The 17,640-nt window shown below is 36.8% G+C and overlaps 1 protein-coding gene across 2 annotated transcripts in view; it reads left to right on the forward strand.

Moving 5' to 3' along the window:
* PCCA (propionyl-CoA carboxylase alpha subunit) overlaps positions 1-17,640 on the forward strand; it is a 373,052-nt gene that overhangs the window by 227,614 nt on the left and 127,798 nt on the right. For both annotated transcript variants that reach the window (XM_003789599.2, XM_023513087.1), the window contains exon 19: positions 2,594-2,696. In XM_003789599.2, the coding sequence (XP_003789647.1) occupies positions 2,594-2,696 (103 nt within the window). The remainder of the gene's footprint in view (positions 1-2,593; positions 2,697-17,640) is intronic.

Below are 17,640 nucleotides of genomic sequence, written 5' to 3' on the forward strand. Positions count from 1 at the left end.
CCCTCTTCTCACTCCTTCCGCCTGTGTCTCCCTCCTCCTCTCCCCTCCTCTGTCTTTTTCCCCATTCACATTCTCTTGTGTGAAGGTTGTCTTCTAAAATAATCCTCTTCAAGTTGCCAAAAGAGAATCTTCTAGGCTTTTTGTGTACAGTGCATTTTTACTAATACATTTTTTACTTTTCTTTCATTTTTACTTATGTACTATTTAATACATGTCCTCTTCTTTAGAAAACAGATCAAGAAGAGGTGAGCCAAATATCAGATATTCACCTAAATCATCAATTATCATCCATTAGACATTGTAGCTAGCAGTGATTTGATTAGAATCATAGCTTTTTATGACTTTCATTTTTTTCTTTTTAGTGAATATTAAGAGAATTCTTTTGAAATGTGGTGGCTTTAAATGAAAACATAACTTGGAAAATTTTTTCAGAACTGTGGCTTAAGCCAGAGCTTGGATACTACAAAATACTAGTGTTTAGTGCTTAGCAAATATTACTTCATAAGTATAAACTGTGGAAACATGCAGTATTTAAACTCAGTTAATTCTGACATCATTAAAGTTTTTATTACTTAAAACAATGGCAATGTATTGGTACTCTGTAATGTTTTTCTCCAGCTGCTTGACTTAGTATTTCTGAGCTAATACTGATCACATGCAGACAAATACCTGTACAACCTGTCAGACGAGCATCATCCAGAGATATGGAATTCTTTCCTTTCCTTTCTTTTCCTTTTCCTTTCCCTTTCCCTTCCAGAAAACCATGGGTAGAAAAGACATAGTAAGTTCCCAAGATGAGACCCATGTCTTATTTCATTTTGGTGTCCCAGAATTTAGTGGTCAGCATTTAGTATTTGTTGAACTCATAAACCATTTAGGTTGGGTTTTTTGTGTGCCTGTGTGTGTGTATATGGCTGTGTTTTGTTTTAACAAACTTATGATATTGTTCTTTTATTATATGAGAGTACTATATTAAGTGGGTTTATGGCTAATTTTTAAATTTGTTTTGAAAATTTTTAATAATAGCATATAAAACAAGTATAGCTTTTTACAAAAAAGTTATATCCTATATGATATCCTACCATAATTTTTCTTTTAGTTGACATTATGAAGAATAGTTACCATATTTTATAAATAAAATAATACACAGAAGTCCATTCTTTAATACATTTTTAGTCTCATCATTTTTTTTTCTGAAACAGTCTCACCCAGTCGCTCTGAGGTTGTATGCTATGGCTCTGTAGTTGTGTGCTCACAGCAGCCTCAAACCCTTAGGCTCAAGAGATCCTCTTGCCTCAGCCTCCCAAGTGGCTGGGACTACAGGCACTAATCACAATGCCCAGCTATTTTTAGAGACAGGGTCTTGCTCTTGTTCACCTGGTCTCGAACTCCTGAGCTCAAGTAATCGGTCTGCCTCAGCCTCCCAGAGTGCTGGGATTATAGGCATGAGCCACTGCACTTGGCCTAGTCTCATCATTTTTGAAAAATAAAATCAAAATAATTCTCTAGGCCTGCAGTCCCCAACCGCCGGGCTGTTAGGAACCAGACTGCACAGCAGTTGAGCAGTGGGCAGGTGAAGCTTTATCTGTACTGACGGCCACTCCCCATGGCTGCCTTCACCGCCTGAGCTCCACCTCCTGTCAGATCAGTGGGGCATTAGATTCTCAGAGGAGTACAAACCCTGGTATAAACTGCACATGTGGGGAATCTGGGTTGCGTTGTGCTCCTTAGGAGAATCCACCCCCACACCTAATCCCTATTCATGGAAAAATGGTCTTCCATGAAATCAGTCCCTGGTGCCAAAAATGCTGGAGACCATCACTGTAGGTAGGATCATGCTGACTTAGCAGTTCATTTTATGCATTTCAGGTTTCTGAAGTTTAAGGCATGGCATGGTTCTTTATTTTATTGGTTTTTTTTTTTTTTAAAGCAAGAATCATACTTTATTGTCTTTAGGGCTCAATGAATTTATTGGTCTTTTAAAAAAAAATCCAGCACTTGGGAGGCCAAGGTGGGTGGATTGCTTGAGTTCACAGGTTTAAGACCAGCCTGTGCCAGAGCAAGATCTCATCTCTAAAAAAATAGCTGGACAGTGTGGTGGGCGCCTGTAGTCCTAGCTGCTTGGGAGGCTGAGGCAAGAGAATCACTTAAGCCAAAGAGTTTGAGGTTGCTGTGAGCTGGGACGCCATGGCACTCTACCTAGGGTGACATAATGAGTGAGACTCTGTCTCAAAAATAAAAAAATCTTGAACAGTAACAAAATATTGAGAAAAAAACTAATAATGCTTAAGGAACTTTCATTTGTGAAGGACTGTCAAAATTAAGCCATTCAAATTCATAGAATAGATGATGGCACTAAAATAATCCCAGAGTTGACTGCCCTTGTCTTTGGTGTATGTTTTGAAAAACCTTTCTAGTTAAATCTGAGAGCTTTTTTCCAAAAATGGAACCTTTTAGAATAATATAAAATGTTCTGAAATACCTTTTGATAGTTCTACCTTGCATACTTAATGTCAATGAAAAATTAGTTTATTGCGAGAGTAATATAAAATTATTAAAATGATTTACTATTTTTCTTTTCTTTCTACTTCAGAGTGCCCATTGTTAAACAAGAGATAGCTCACTGGGAGCTCTCAGTAAAACTGCATGATGAAATTCATACTGTCGTAGCATCAAACAGTGGGTCAACGTTCTCTGTAAGTTTTATATCTCTATTTTCTTAGTAATTTTGAAATGATCTACGAATATTTAAAACTGTTTTTAACCTGTTCAGTGATTCTTATCTTTTGGAATTTATAGCATTGCTGTATATTTGTTTCATCTTCTTTAGGAAGCTGAATGTAAATGGAAATTTTTGTTCTCTGATGCTAATTAGAAAATACATTTCTAGATTTAGCCTTGTTCTAAACTCGCTTCCTTATACCTGAATTCATTTTTCTTTTGTGTTATTGAGAAGTAAAACTTTTGCTTTTGTTATAGGGAAAAGCGTCTTTAATTATAATTACAAATATACGATAGCTGTGGCAGATAACTGTTCCTTTAACCGGGTAATCTGAAGCCTCATATAACATCATCTTCATATTTCATGTTTTGAGACATTCTTGAGGCTAAGTTTACCTTATGGTGACATTCTTTTTGTTTTGAAGAACTTAAACCCCTTGGATAATATCCATGACAGAGCTGCCTTAGTTTGAAGTCACAGTGAACAATGTTACAATAAGATTTCAGTGTTTATACTATAATGCGAATGATATGTTTAAAATCTGTGGTTTGAGAGTGCCAGAAAAATACCATTAAGAGTTGTTATTTTAACTTGTGTGCTTTTGTATTTTTCTACCTGAACCCAAGGAAGCTGCTTTATAGTTAGCATAATGAATACTGTGTTTATATTTATTTTCTATTTCTTTTCTTGCGGCTATGTTGCATTGAAATGTCATTTTGTTGTGGGGAAAAAAATGGCTTTTTTTTTTTTTTTTTTTTGAGACAGAGTCTTACTATGTTGCTGGTGTCACAGCTCACAGCAACCTCAAACTCTTAGGTTTAAGCAATTCTCTTGCCTTAGCCTCCTGAGTAGCTGGGACTATATGCACCCACTATAATGCCCAGCTATTTTTTTGTTGCAGTTGTCATTGTTGTTTGGTAGGTCCAGGCTGCTTTCAAAACCACCAGCCCCGGTGGCCAGCATCCCAGCTGCTGAGCTACAGGGACCAAGCTGACAAATGACTTTTTGTCAGAAGATTGAAACAGAATGTAAAAGTCAAAATTTCAGTAAATAAGAGCTGGTGAGGTCTGAGGAGGTATGGCGGTTTCTTGATCTCAGTGGTAAAATATTATAAGTTAGCATTCACGAGAATTAATTTATTGAACGAATGCCTCCTGCATGCCTACGGTGTGTGTGGGAAGTGTTGGGCTATTGCCCTGGAGAAGCTGAACTTCTTGTGAGGTAGTCACACTCACAAATAAATGACATTAATTCATGAATTAAGGGTATTCTCTTTGTTTTCCTTACTTTTTGTGATTCATTATATGTGCTGAAGTTGTTAAGGCTTTGGTTACTGAAAGATATTTTGCTCTACTCTCTTAAACTGAAAGCTGTAATGAAGTTAAACTGTTATCTTGTGTAATATTTTGTGATAATCTTTTGTGATTCTCTACATTCCCCCTATCCATAGGATCATTTTTTAAAAATAGTTTTATAAGTAGACATTTAACTGTACATCAGATTGAGTAGCAAATGATATGAATTCAGTAGTGAAGAATACTGCTATTATAATGTAGCATTTTCTGAAAATGATGCTGTTATCAGAAACAATAGTCTATTGAGAAGTGTCTGCTCATGGTGGTGCAGCCCTTTTCCCAAGGCATGTTTGAGTTGAACTACTTCCATTTGTATCATTATTATGAAAGGAGGCAGGTTGGACTTTGTAGGGTAAGTCCAAAGGTCTCACTGGTGTTAAAATGTCAATCGTGTGGGACTGGGACTACTTTAGGGTCATAGAGGGGAGAACTATTTGGTTCTCCAGATCACCTATCTCACTGGCATCTCAAGAAAAAATTACATAGCCTACAGTGGACACTCTAGGTCTGGGTTAATTACTCCAAAGATATAGCAAGCAAAGTATTTAGTTCACAGAAAAGCTTCAAGGTACCCCACGTTTACAGAGTTCTTTTATTTTTAGAAATTTAAATTTTAGGAAGAATTCTAACGAGGAAAGTATAGCAAATGATCACATTTTCTATACAGATGTCCTATTAAGAAAGAAAAATAGATGTAGTCCTGTCTGTATATCATCCCCTTCTATTCTCTTTCTCCCCAGAGGGGACAGGTGTCCTAAAGATGCTGACTGTTCATCTTGTACACGTCGTTACACTTCCAGCATATAAGCATCCACCACAGTAATGCTGGGGGGAACAATTTAAAAAATACACATAATAAAGAGAACCATTATGTACATTTTAAAAGCATACAAAGCAAAAACTGTTCTGTTTACAGTAGCATCAAAAATAATAAAATACTTAAGAACACATTTAACCTAGGAGGCAAAAGACTTGTGTGCTGAAAATAAGAAAACATTGCTGAAAGAAATTGAAGAAGACACAAATAAATGGAAAGACATTTTGTGTTAGAGACTGGAAGACTTACTATGGTTAAGGTGTCAATAATACCCAAAGGGATCTACAGATCAAATGCCATCTCTATTAAAATCCCAATGACATTTTTTATAGATGAGGTAAATTCATCCTAAAATTCATATGGAATCTCAGGGGATCCCAGATAGTCAAAACAATCTTGAAATAGAAGAACAAAGTTGAAGGCCTCACATCTCCTCATCTTAAATCTTATTACAAAGCCAAAGTTTGCAAAACAGTGTGGTACTGCTTAAAGACAGGTGGGCCAACTAACCGATGAGAACAAAGAGCCCACAGATAACCCCTTGTGTAATGGTCACATGATTTTTCAATAGTGCCAGGAACATTCTATGGGGACAAGATAGCCTTTTAAACATGTGGTGTCAAGAAAACTGGATATCCAAATGCAAGTGAATAAATTTGGATTCTTACCTTACTCCATGTATATAGCTAACTTAAAATAGATCAGACCTAAGTATAAGAGCAAATGCTATAAAATTCTTAGAAGAAAACAGGAAAGCTTCATGATACTGGATTTGGTGTTGGTTTTTTAGATAGGACACACCAAAAGCACAGACAACAAAATAAAAAATGAATCAGACTACATAAAAATTAAACACTTCTAAGCACCAAAGGACACAAGCAACAGAATGAAAAGGGAATTGATAGAATAGGAAAACATATTTGCAAATTATATATTTAATAAGGAGTTAACATGCAGAATGTATAAAGAACTCCTACAATTCAGTTGCAGAAATAAACAGTATAATTTAAAATGGGCAAAGTACTTGGATAGACAGTTCTCCAAAGAAGCACATGAAAGTGTCTTCAGTGTCACTAATCATTAGGGAAAAGCACCTTAAACCTGCAGTGAGATACCACCTCCCATTCATTAGCTTGGTGACTATCAAAGAAAAAGGAAACATTGGTGAAGGTGGAGAGAAGCTGAACCCCTTGTGCATTGGTGTGAACATAAAATGGTGTGTGTGGTCACTGTGGAAAAGCAGTATGGGGGGGTCCTCAAAAATTTAAAAGTAAAATTTGCATTTATTAATTCTACTTCTGGGTATATGTTAAAAAAAATTGAAAGCAGGACCTGAAATAGATATTTTCACATCTGTGTTCATGGCACATTGTGTACTGTAGCCAAAAGACAGAAACAACCCAAGTGTCCACTGTGAAATGCAGTTCATACATAGAATGGAATATTATTTAACTGTAGAAGGGTATCCTGAATGAAATTTCTGGGAAATGAAGAAAACATGGTAGAAATAAAAGTTAAGAGTTAGTAGAAGTGAAGTACTTTCTATGTTTTAAGTCTTAATTCTGATTATTCTGAATATAGCTGTCATAATGAATAGCAAAATTATTTAAGTGTAAAACCTGCTGAACACAAAGTAGAAATATCATTCAGTTTATCACGACAACAAACCCAACAGTATCAAAAACAAACTAATTTTTGTTTATAATTATTTCCACGATGCCCTTCTGGATTTCAAAGATGTTTTTCATTTCTATTTTATGAAGTGTAGCTCAAAACTGATCAGAATAGTTCATGGCTGGACACAGTGGTACCTGTCTGTAGTCCAGCTGCCGGAGTGTCGGAGGAGGGAAGATTGGTTGAGCCTAGGCCACATAGCAAGACCCAGTCTTAAAAAAAGTTATGATACATGAAAAGATCAATAAAGTCATCTTGAATATGATGGACTAAATTCAAACCAAAGACAATTCACTTTAAGAAAACTGTCAGAGCAGTCCTGATGTGTAAGAAACTTAGCTTAGAAATTTGGCCTTCCCAGTAGTGAAAAAACGAGCTTTGTAGATGTACTTATAAAAAGCACTTTGCCTGATGTTTCTTGTTAACTACTAATGAACTAGAAAGCAGTTACATATAATCTTAGATATATGATCTTAGATATTAATTGGTTATCCAGTGTTACAGTGAGCCAGTGATAGAAATTTTTGTAAAGACCTTGTAAACTACTAAAGAACAGCCAGAATCCTTAGACTTTAGTTATACCAATGTAATCTTCATTTTAGTAGTTACAAAGGAAAATCTAAATGATGAAAATAACATTTAGTATAGTCAGTAAGCATCATAATTTTCTCAGGGTTTTAAAGCTAGTTTATTGTTTCTAAAAGACAATTTTTGCTTCTTATAGGAAGGTAAAACCCTTTTTGAGCATAAAACACTGCTACAGTTCAAATTAGAATCAGATGCTTTTCATTCTCCCAATTTCAAATAAGTTGTATATTGATAAAATTTATGGTAAAAGTTAAATGGCAGAGATGGCAAGTTGTTACCTATAGGAAATCCTATGGAGCCAACTGAGAAACTATTAGCAAAAATAAGTTCAGCAAAGGCGCAGGACACAAAATGAGTTTGCAAACATCAGTTGTGATTATGCTCACTTGAAGTGAATAACCTCAAAATCAAATTGACAAAACAGTTCCATTAGCACAGCATCAAAAGAATAAAATACTTAGAAACAAATTCTTTTTTCTTTTTTTTTGAGGCAAAGTCTCACTATGTCGCCCTCGGTAGAGTGCTGTGCTGTCACAGCTCATAGCAACCTCAAACTTTTGGGTTTAAGCAGTTCTCTTGCCTCAGCCTCCCAAGTAGCTAGGACTACAGGCACCCACCACAACGCCCAGCTATTTTTGTTGTTGTTGCAGTTGTCATTGTTGTTATAGCAGGCCTGGGCTGGGTTCAAACCCCAAACCCGCCTGCCTCTGTGGGCAGAATAGCCAATCCTGCCCTCTGAGCTATGGGTACCGAGCCACTTAGAAATAAATTTAACTAAAGAAGTGCAAAATTTATATTGTGAAAACTACAAGCCTTGGAAAAAGAAATTAAGGAAAATCAGAAAAAAAAAAATGGAAAGCTTCTCATATTTGCGAATTGAAAGACAATATTAAGATGGCACTACTTCCCAAATTAGGCTAAAGATTCAACTTAGTTCTTACCAGAGTCTAAGCTGTCATTTTGTGAGAAATTGACAAGCTAATCCTAAAATTTATACAGATGTTAAGGGACCCAAAATAATCAAAACAATCTTGGAAAAAAAACAAAAGGATACCTTAACATTACCTCCCTTCAGAACTTAGTACAAAGCTATCTTACATTCAGAGATAGCATAGTACTTGTAAAAAGGAAGAAATGTAGATCAAATTGAAGGATAGAGTAGAGAATCTAGAAATAAATCCAGCAATATATGGACAATTGATTTTTGAGAAAGGTGCCAAAATAATTCAACAAAGGGAAGAATAGAGTATTCAACAAATGGTGCTGGAATAACTGGGCATCCATATGCAAAAGAATGACGTTAGGCCTGACCTCATATTGTGTTAATATTCAAAAATTAACCCAAAATGGATCAAAGACCTAAATGTAAGAGCTGAAACAGCTTTGTGACCTTGCATGTGGGAATGTACCTTTAGATACGACACCAAAAACACAAGCAGCAAAAGTAAAACTGGATAAATAGGTCTTCATGAAAATTAGAATGTTTGCTTCAAAGGACACTGTTGAGAAATGGAAGATCAATGACAGAATGAGAAAAAACATTTGCGAATCTTATACCCAGCAGAGTGCTTGTGTTAAAAGTGCACAAGGAACACTTACAAAAGACAACCCACTTTTAAAATGGGCTAAGAATCTGATGAGACATTTCTTCAAAGAATATACACAGTAGCCAGTAAGCACGTGCAAAGACACTCTGCGTCATAAGGCATCAGCGAAATGCAAACCACAACAGCAGTAAGTCCTTCGCACCCACTGGGATGGCTGTAATGAAAAGTCAGGTAATAGCAAGTGTTGACAAGGATGTGGAGAAGTTGGGTTCGCCTCCTAAGCTCAAGCAATTCTTCTACCTTGTCCTCCCAAGTGCTAATCAGTGCTACAATTACGGCATGACCCACCAAGCCTGGCCTTAGATGGAGAGAAGTTGGAACGTGAAATGGTGCAACCGCTTTGGAAAACAGTCCAACGTTTCCTCAAAAGGGAAACATCTTGATTATCCAGAAGCTTGACTCAATTCTATTCTTAGTATTTAACCTTGAATATTTAAATAAGTGTTTGTGTATATCTTTTTTATTAATACTATAGTAAGTATATATACCATATAAAATGATAATATATATAATAATATAAAGTAAATTTTCCAAATAATATTTGCTGGCCTTGATGTCAGCAGTTCAATGATGAATTAAATGGAAATACATATTTGCTTAATATTTCTGCAAAGTAATTGGGTAACATTCATCAGAGACCTTTAAAAACATTTATATTCTTTGGTCTACTAATTGTACCTTGAAAACTATAAATTCTAAGGAAGCCATGAAAATTTGCTAAATATAAACATAATTTTGGGAGGAGGAAGATGAATTAAAGGCAGTTGGCCTTGAGGATGCCCATGTAAACAGACTGTATTTATGGTGGTAGGAAGGCAGAGTTGGTAGTAATTAAAATACAGTAATAAATGCCATAATAGAGGTGCCTTCTACCTGTTAAAGCCGTGAGAGAGAAGAACGCACTCGACTGCCTGGGGGAAAGGAGAGAGGTGGGGGAAGATGAAAGAAGTTCCTCTTGGAAGAGATGACTAATGAGTGATGGCTTAGAGCATGTTTTTTACTCTATATAAGCTGGGACTTGCCCCAAATCATTGAATAAATAGAGGAAGAAAAACACTGGAATGCAGTAGCTTGGGAGAGAGAAGAGTTTGTTGAAAACTCAGAGACATCTTCTGTTTTGACTTCAGTTTCTTACTTTTCCAATAATACCACATGCTTCCTTAGTTTTATTATTTCTCCTTTTCCACAGACAAGAGATTTTTCTGTCTGTTTCTAGTGGCACTGCTGCTTGTGGTAGTTACTCTTGCCTGTTCAGAGAACACTCTTGCCTATTCTGATGAAGCTGCTGATGACTTAGGTCAGCTGTTTACTGAAATTCAGAGTAAATTCAGAAAATTCTGAAAACAGAGTAAATTCAGAGAACACTCTTGCCTACTCTTGCCTGTTCAGAGAATACTCTTGCCTATTCTGATGAAGCTGCTGATGACTTAGGTCAGCTGTTTACTGAAATTCTGCCTTGTCCCAGGCACTGTGGTACACACGTCACATAGGTCATCTCATTCAGTCCTTGTAGTTAACACTTACAGCTAGATGTTACTTGTCCCAGGTCACAGGTGAATTTGAGGACTGAGGTTCAGTGAGATGGCAGGACAGTCATGGAAATTTAACCAGACTGTGAGTAAGTCATTGTTAATACAAGGAATCATAGATTTATTTCTAACCAGAATCATTTTGTCACAAGATAAAAGGCATTTTCTTTGTGATGTACTGAAAGTAAAGGCTCAAGTCAGACCTTTGATAGGAATCTTTGGAAATAGCATGAGAACCTACCTAGCATGTGTAGGTCCCTAAATGTACACAGTATTTTTCCTCCAGGATAGAGATGCTCATTGGAGTAGTGTTAGAAAGTGTTTTGAAAATCTTATCACCTGAATGGAGTTTTCAAGTTGGTATTAAAAGTCAAAAGAATTCCTTCTAGCAAAGATTTTTATGGTTTTATCCAAGTACATAGTAATTTTTGAGAGCAATATAAGATTTGAGATAGGTAAGATTTGGTGTCTAGAAGAGTCTGTGTTTTCACTTTGTTTTCTTAATAATGTGCATTCAGGTTGATGCAAAATAGTCTCATTTTTAGATGCCTGTGGTGGGGGGAGGGAAATGTTTTGCAGTATTCATAGCACTGAAATTACCACCCTATATTTTTCTGCTCAAAGAAAGAATATGGTGATGAACATAAGAATAAAAAATAATAATTACATATGGATGCATAATAAGAAATAATTATATACTTATCATTGAAAGTTTGCTTTTTCTGCTATGACCAATCCTTTCCCTTTGTTCTACTACCCTATATTTTGTTCTAGATTTCTTAACTAAGAAAATATTCCACCACAGTTTCTTTTGATATTTAAAGAGTACTTTGAAAATTTGATTTTAAGTAAAGCTGTTTGAGTATATTTGTATACTACTTTATATATACATATATATGTGTGTGTGTGTGTATATATATATACATATATAATTTGTGCACAAAGTAACCATTTTTTTATGTTCCTAAATATGGAGAATCTTGGCTGGGTACAGCAGCCCCTGCCTATCATCACAACACTTTGTGAGGCCAAGGCAAGAGGATTGTTTGAGGCCAACATCTAGACTAGGCAACATGGTCAGACCCTGTCTGTATAAAAAGTAAAATTAGCCAAGAGTGATGGCACACACCTGAGGTCTCTGCTACTTGGGAGACTGAGGCAGGAGGATTGCTTCAGCTTAGGAGTTTGAGACTAGCCTGGGCAGCATAGCAAGACCCCATTTCATAAAAATGTAAAAATTAGCTGGCTGTGGTGGCATGTACCTGTAATCCCAGTGCTTTGGGAGGCATGCCTGTAGTCCTAGCTGCTCAGGAAGCTGAGGTGAGAAAATTGCTTGAGTCCAAGAATTTGAGGCTTCGGTGAGCTATGATTGTGCCACTGCAATCCAGCCTGGGTGACAGAGACCATGTATCCATTAAAAAAACCCCCCCAAAACCCCAACTCGATTGTATCTTCAATAAGAGTTTGTATTTGTATTTTATGTTATAATCTCTGTTCCTTTTATCCCATTTATAGAGTAGAAAGTAACATTAAATCATACAGTTACTGGATTTTTTATAAGGATATGATAAGAATCATGGCTGTTCTTTTAAAGAATTAATTTTCAAACACCCTTCCTAGAAGAAATAGAATATATATCCATCCTTTTGCCTCTATTGTCAGTTTTTAAAGTATGCTTTTATTCTTGAACATGAAAAAGACATCAGCAAACAAGATCAGTTACCTATTACATCTGTACTTACTATAGGCTTTTTGTTAAGAAATTATCTATGACAAATGCACAGATAGCAGATGGAAAAGAAAAGAACTTTTTATAGTAGTATTTAAAAAAGAATACTATAATACCATTAGGAGTTTATAATAAAGGACTATCATCCTATTTAGAAAATTGACTTACAATACACGATGAATGTAGAAAATCAAGATAAGTTTTTTGAAGCTCTATGATATTTTATATTTAAAGCTTTTTCATTTTTTTCTTTTGACAGAAATTAAATGTTTTGATCATGTAAGCTACTTCTCTTATTGGGTAACTTTTTCATTTAGACGTTTTCCTTACAGCTTTAAAATGTATACTATATGAAGAGGAAAAAATCCTATTTGAGACAAATGTATAATTTTTTGTCAATGGATTTTTTTAAAAAAGAAAACATAACATTGCATAAACAGGAAATTTTCTCATTTAGGCAAGCACTTTTTTTCTTGATAAAATTGTTTTCCATTTGAGAAAAAAAATTACTAGGAAAATATGTCAAAATAATGCTTTAAAAATATAAAATTTTTTTGCAACAAATAAGTAAAGCCAACAGAGAAACCAACAAGCCAGAGGAAAATTTGCAACTCATTTTAGTCACAAAAGAGCATGTCTTTCATATATAATGAACTCTTGTAAATCAATATGAAACTTGACCCTGGGGGGAAATGCTCAGAGTCAGTTTGTAGTAATGAAAATATAAATAGCTCCTGCACTTACTGAAAAAAGTACTGTATTACACAGAGAAATTCAAGTTAAAATTATGATATGCCATTTTCTGTGTACATTTTGGCAAAATGAAAAATTTGATAATTCTCTGGTTTTATGGGATTATAGAAAACTAAGCTCATACTTTATTGGTTGGAATATAAGTTAATACCAACATCCAGAGAGGAATTTGACAAAAGGAATTTATAATATAGGTCATGCCCACATGTTGGAGAAGAAAAAGAATGTTCATGGGCTGGGTGCAGTGGCTGATGCCTGCAATCCTAGCACTTTGGGAAGCTGAATTGTAGTACCTGAAGCCTGGAGTTTCAGACCAGCCCCAGCAATATAGCAAAACCCATCTCTATAAAAAATTAGCTAGTCATGGTGGCATGTACCTGTAGGCAGGAGGATTGCTTGAGCCCATTAGTTAGAGCTATATTGTTGTCACTGCATTCTAGCCCAGGCAAAAGAGTTAGACCTTGTCTCAAAAAAAAAAAAAAAAAGAAAAAAAAATACAGGCTCAGTGGTTCATGCCTATAATGCTAGCACTCTGAGGGGTGGAGGCTGGTGAATCCCCTGAGCCTAGTTTGAGACCAGGCTAAGCAAGAAGGAGACTCTGTCTGTACTAAAAATAGAGAAAATTATCTAGGTATTGTGGCAAGCACTTATGGTCCTAGCTACTCAGGAGGCTGAGGCAAGAGGAACTCTTCTTCTTCTTCTTTTTTTTCTTGAGGCAGAGTCTCAAGCTGTCACCCTGTGTTGAGCGCTGTAGTGTCACAGCTCACAGAAAGTTCAAACTCTTGGGCTTAAGCAAGTCTCTTGTCTCAGCATCCCAAGTAGCTGGGACTACAGGTTCTTGCCACAACACCTGGCTATTTTTTTTGGTTGTAGTTGTCATTATTGTTTGGTGGGCCTGAGCTGGTTCGAACCTGCCAGCTCTGGTGTTTGTGGCTGGCACCCTAGCCGCTTGAGCTATAGGTGCCGACCCAAGAGGAACTCTTAAGCCCAAGAGTTTGAGGTTGCTGTGAGCTTTGATGCTACAGCACTCTACCCAGAGTGACAGAGTGACACTGTCTCAAAAAAAATTCATTGGAGTATTGTTTGTAATAGCAGAAGACTAGAAGTAACCAATGTTCCCATCAAACTAGGATAGTTGAATCAAATGGTACATTCATAGCTTTGAAATACTAAGAAGATTTTGAGCATTTTCTGTGTTCTACTTTATGAAGTGAAGTGACAAAAGCAAAGTATGTTTCTTGGTTTAAAAAGAATGTTACATGCTCAGGATATGTTTGGAAGCAGCCATAAGGCACTGGAAACCATGGTTTGGTTACCTGAGAGTTGGGGAGCTGGGTGGCTGATCCATGACAAGTGAAAGAAAGACGCGTATCTTATATGATTCTCTTTAATATTTTTTGAATTTTGAATTCTGTATGGTTATTACTTTTTTTTTTTTGAGACTGAGTATCACTTTGTCACCCTTGGTAGCACGCCATAGCATCACAGCAACCTCAAACTCTTAGGCTCAAGTGATTCTCTTGCCTCAGCCTCCTGAGTAGCTGGGACTACAGTACCTTTTTTTTTTTTAAAGGTTCAAAATTATGCACTGAAAGGGTCTAGGAGATGTAGGGCTGTTGGAATAATGGCATTTTAATTACCTGCCAAGAATCTTCTGCAGTGACTTGGCCATCCAAGGGAAGCAATCAGATGAGCAGCTGGCTTGTTAAATAGAGAGCTCTGGTCCTACAGGGGTAAGTACACAAAATGCAATTACCGAAACCCCTTTGGCTAGCACTTCTGACTTGAAGGTAGTTGCTGGAGATCACTTAATGGGCTGTTTAGAGGTTTATCTAATGTGAAATAAGAAATTAGAAAAAACAAAGGAAGAATGTAACATGGGTCAGGGTAAGAAAGTTCGGTCAGAGCAAGTTTGGATGGTTTGTCCAGCAGCCTCTTGTTCCTTCTGTAGGTGTATAAACCGCCCAGAGAGATGACTATGTATGCAGAAGAGTTAGAGAGGTGTGTGTTTTGCTCATAGCAGAAGGTGGTAGGGCTCACTCTGGAAGTTTGGCTTAGAGTCCCAGCATTCATGGTAATTTCATTGGTTCTAGAACATCACTGGGCTGTTTTGGAGAATGGGATGATTCTCCCTACTTTTGGTTTGAGGAAGAAGTTCCAAAAATAACTTGTTGTATCAGCATGACTTTCTTACCCCAAAGCTAAAGAATATCCTTTCCAGGCAGAGTCATTCAAATCAGCTTGGCATGTGATAGGAGGGGGCAGGTAAACAGGTTGTAGAAAAATCAAATCTTAAGAGTAACCTTGCACAGTTTGATCTGTTTACATTTTAAATGCAGCCTTATTCTCTGGGCGTCAAACTCTACTTTGAACCATAGGACTGAATTTTCACAAGAATGTGAGGATCTTGCCCATGCAATCTGGAAAATTGCTTGTCTAATTGGACGCATAGCTACACCTGTGCCCTCTTGACTGGCTCAGTCATGTTGTGTTCAAGAGTCAAGTAACTTGTTACTGCGCTAAGAACAAAAATAAGTTATAAAAGTCATTTACTTTGGAAATGAGAAATACTAAATGGCACTTGGTTGTTATATCAGAGTCGGCAAATACCATAATTAAGACTTCAATGCCGACACCATGTATGCAGCTTTAGTTCTGTTCAATTTTGTAAGTCTTTATACAGTATCTTCAATGGTCTAGTAGCTTGTTATGGGCACTGGTTATAGCCAACATGTATGATCTTTAATCTCTACACCAATTCCAGAAGGCATATGTACTATTATTTAGTCCCATTTGAAGTATCCATACAAGGAAACTGAAACACAGAGAGTTTAACTACTTTTCCTAAAGCCTCACAGCTATTCAGACCCAGAAATCCATTTCTGCTTCCTGAGCTCACACATCCGTACCATAAGCTATCTAACAGCAACCCTGTGATTTAAGATGAGGTTGGAGAGAAAGAGAAGTTAAGAATATTCCTACTTGGGCAGCTGATTAGAGGATAGTGCCATTTGCTGAAGTGTGGTATCCACAGGAAATTAGGAAATAGGAGTCACTGTTGGAGGGATCTGTGGATGCACAATATAAGTGGAGATGTTTACTGGGTCCGTTGCAGGGGAGGTTCTGTGGCCCAGGAGAGAGTGTGGGTGGAGACTTGTTCTCCTGTGGTTGTAATGTGACTAGAAATGAAATTGTAGTGAGTTGAGATTTTGGGGTATGTGGGCAAGTGGAGCAAATGAACCTCTAAGGAAGACCAGGTGAATGTGGGGGTTGCAGTGGGCCACAGAGGTAGAGGGGGACTGACTATTTTTTTTTTTTTTTTTAGTGGAGATGTAGTCTCACTATATTGCCCAGGCTGCTCTGGAACTCTTGGCCTAAAGCATTTCTCCTACCTCGGGCCTTCCAAAGTGCTGGGATTACAGGCATGAGCTACCACCTGGGATTGACTTTTAAAGGTGGAATAAATTTGAGCATTCTAAAGTGCTGATAGTAGGTGTTAAAAGAAGGGAATATTTGAAGAGATTAAGGGATGGAGAAAAGGAGCAGAACTAGAAGGGTCTATGTTCCATTTTTGTCTGGAGGGAAGAAGATGATAGAAATGAAGGAAAAGTTGGTGATTTACCCTCTGCTGCTTGCTGGGTTTTCTGTGGAGTAGTTGTGAGTCTAGGGAGGAGGAGGTTGTGGCATTAGAACTCGGAGGCACTTGAAATGGTGGTTGTTGATGTTGGGAGGGAGGATTGACTAAAACACAGAAGAGCTTGATACGTCCATGTGCCTCGTAGATGAGAAGTTGATAGTGCCTTGGGTCCATGTGGTTAGCCGGGCAGGTAGCTCGTGTGCCCACGTGCCCAGAGGAGGCCAGGGAAGAGGTGGGGAGTGACCAGTGCAGGAGGGGCGGGGGGTCCTTCAGGGTCTGTTAAGCCTTGATTTGACTCTGTTTTATTTATAGTATATTCTAGAAAATATTATTGATTGATAGAGATTTTTTAAAAATCTAAATTGTGTTCAAATCAATACCTTGTGAGAATTAATAGAATTTGTACTTTGGTCATTGTCATGAATGAATAAATTTACTTTATATATTTTTTGGTAAATTTACACTTGGTATCTAATCAAAGTCTTATAATTACTAATTCTGATAATTTAAAAGGTTTTTTTGGTTATTGGCATTATTGTTTTATCTTCATTGCTTTTATGTAGAGAAGCAAGATGAGCTTTCCACCTCCTCACTGGCCCCTCAGCAGTCACCTGCTGCTGTAATAACTCCACCATCACACTTGTCACATACCTGCATTCTCTTCTTTAGTTCTTCGTCAATTTGTTTAATTTCAGTCTCTTCACACTAAAACATAAGTTTTGTAAGGGTAAGGACCTAGTCTTCTTCCCTGCTACACCCCTTATACTTTTCTGGAAATATTTGTTGAAAAGAAGAAGGGCGGGAAGGGAGGAAGAGGTTCAAAAGCCATTTCCTCATGGTCATGAAAAGCCTTAAATTAGAATGTTGCTGCAGAAAACTCAGGGAAATCTGCATTGGCAATTGCCTTTTATATACACATAACTAGTTGCATAACGGGCATATCAAAATTCAGCCAATATGTTTGCCAGCATAATTTATTATGGTTAAAGAAAACAATGATTTTGTTTATCATAAATTTAGCACCTAGGAAGTGCAATTCCAAATATCAAAATGTAAGCATTCTCCATTAATTTCCAAATTGAAAGGTCATTCAAATAGAATTTACATGTGACTATATGAGCATAATTAATACGTGCAATCATTATAAGTATCATTAAAAGGAAGACGATTCTTGGTTTTTATTCATTAATGCAGCAGGAGATTTGAATCTTTTTTTTTTTTTTTTTTTT

This window comes from Otolemur garnettii, unplaced genomic scaffold (genome assembly GCF_000181295.1).
Source record: "Otolemur garnettii isolate 467f Iridium unplaced genomic scaffold, OtoGar3 scaffold00034, whole genome shotgun sequence".
In the NCBI taxonomy this organism is placed as follows: Eukaryota; Metazoa; Chordata; class Mammalia; order Primates; family Galagidae; genus Otolemur; species Otolemur garnettii.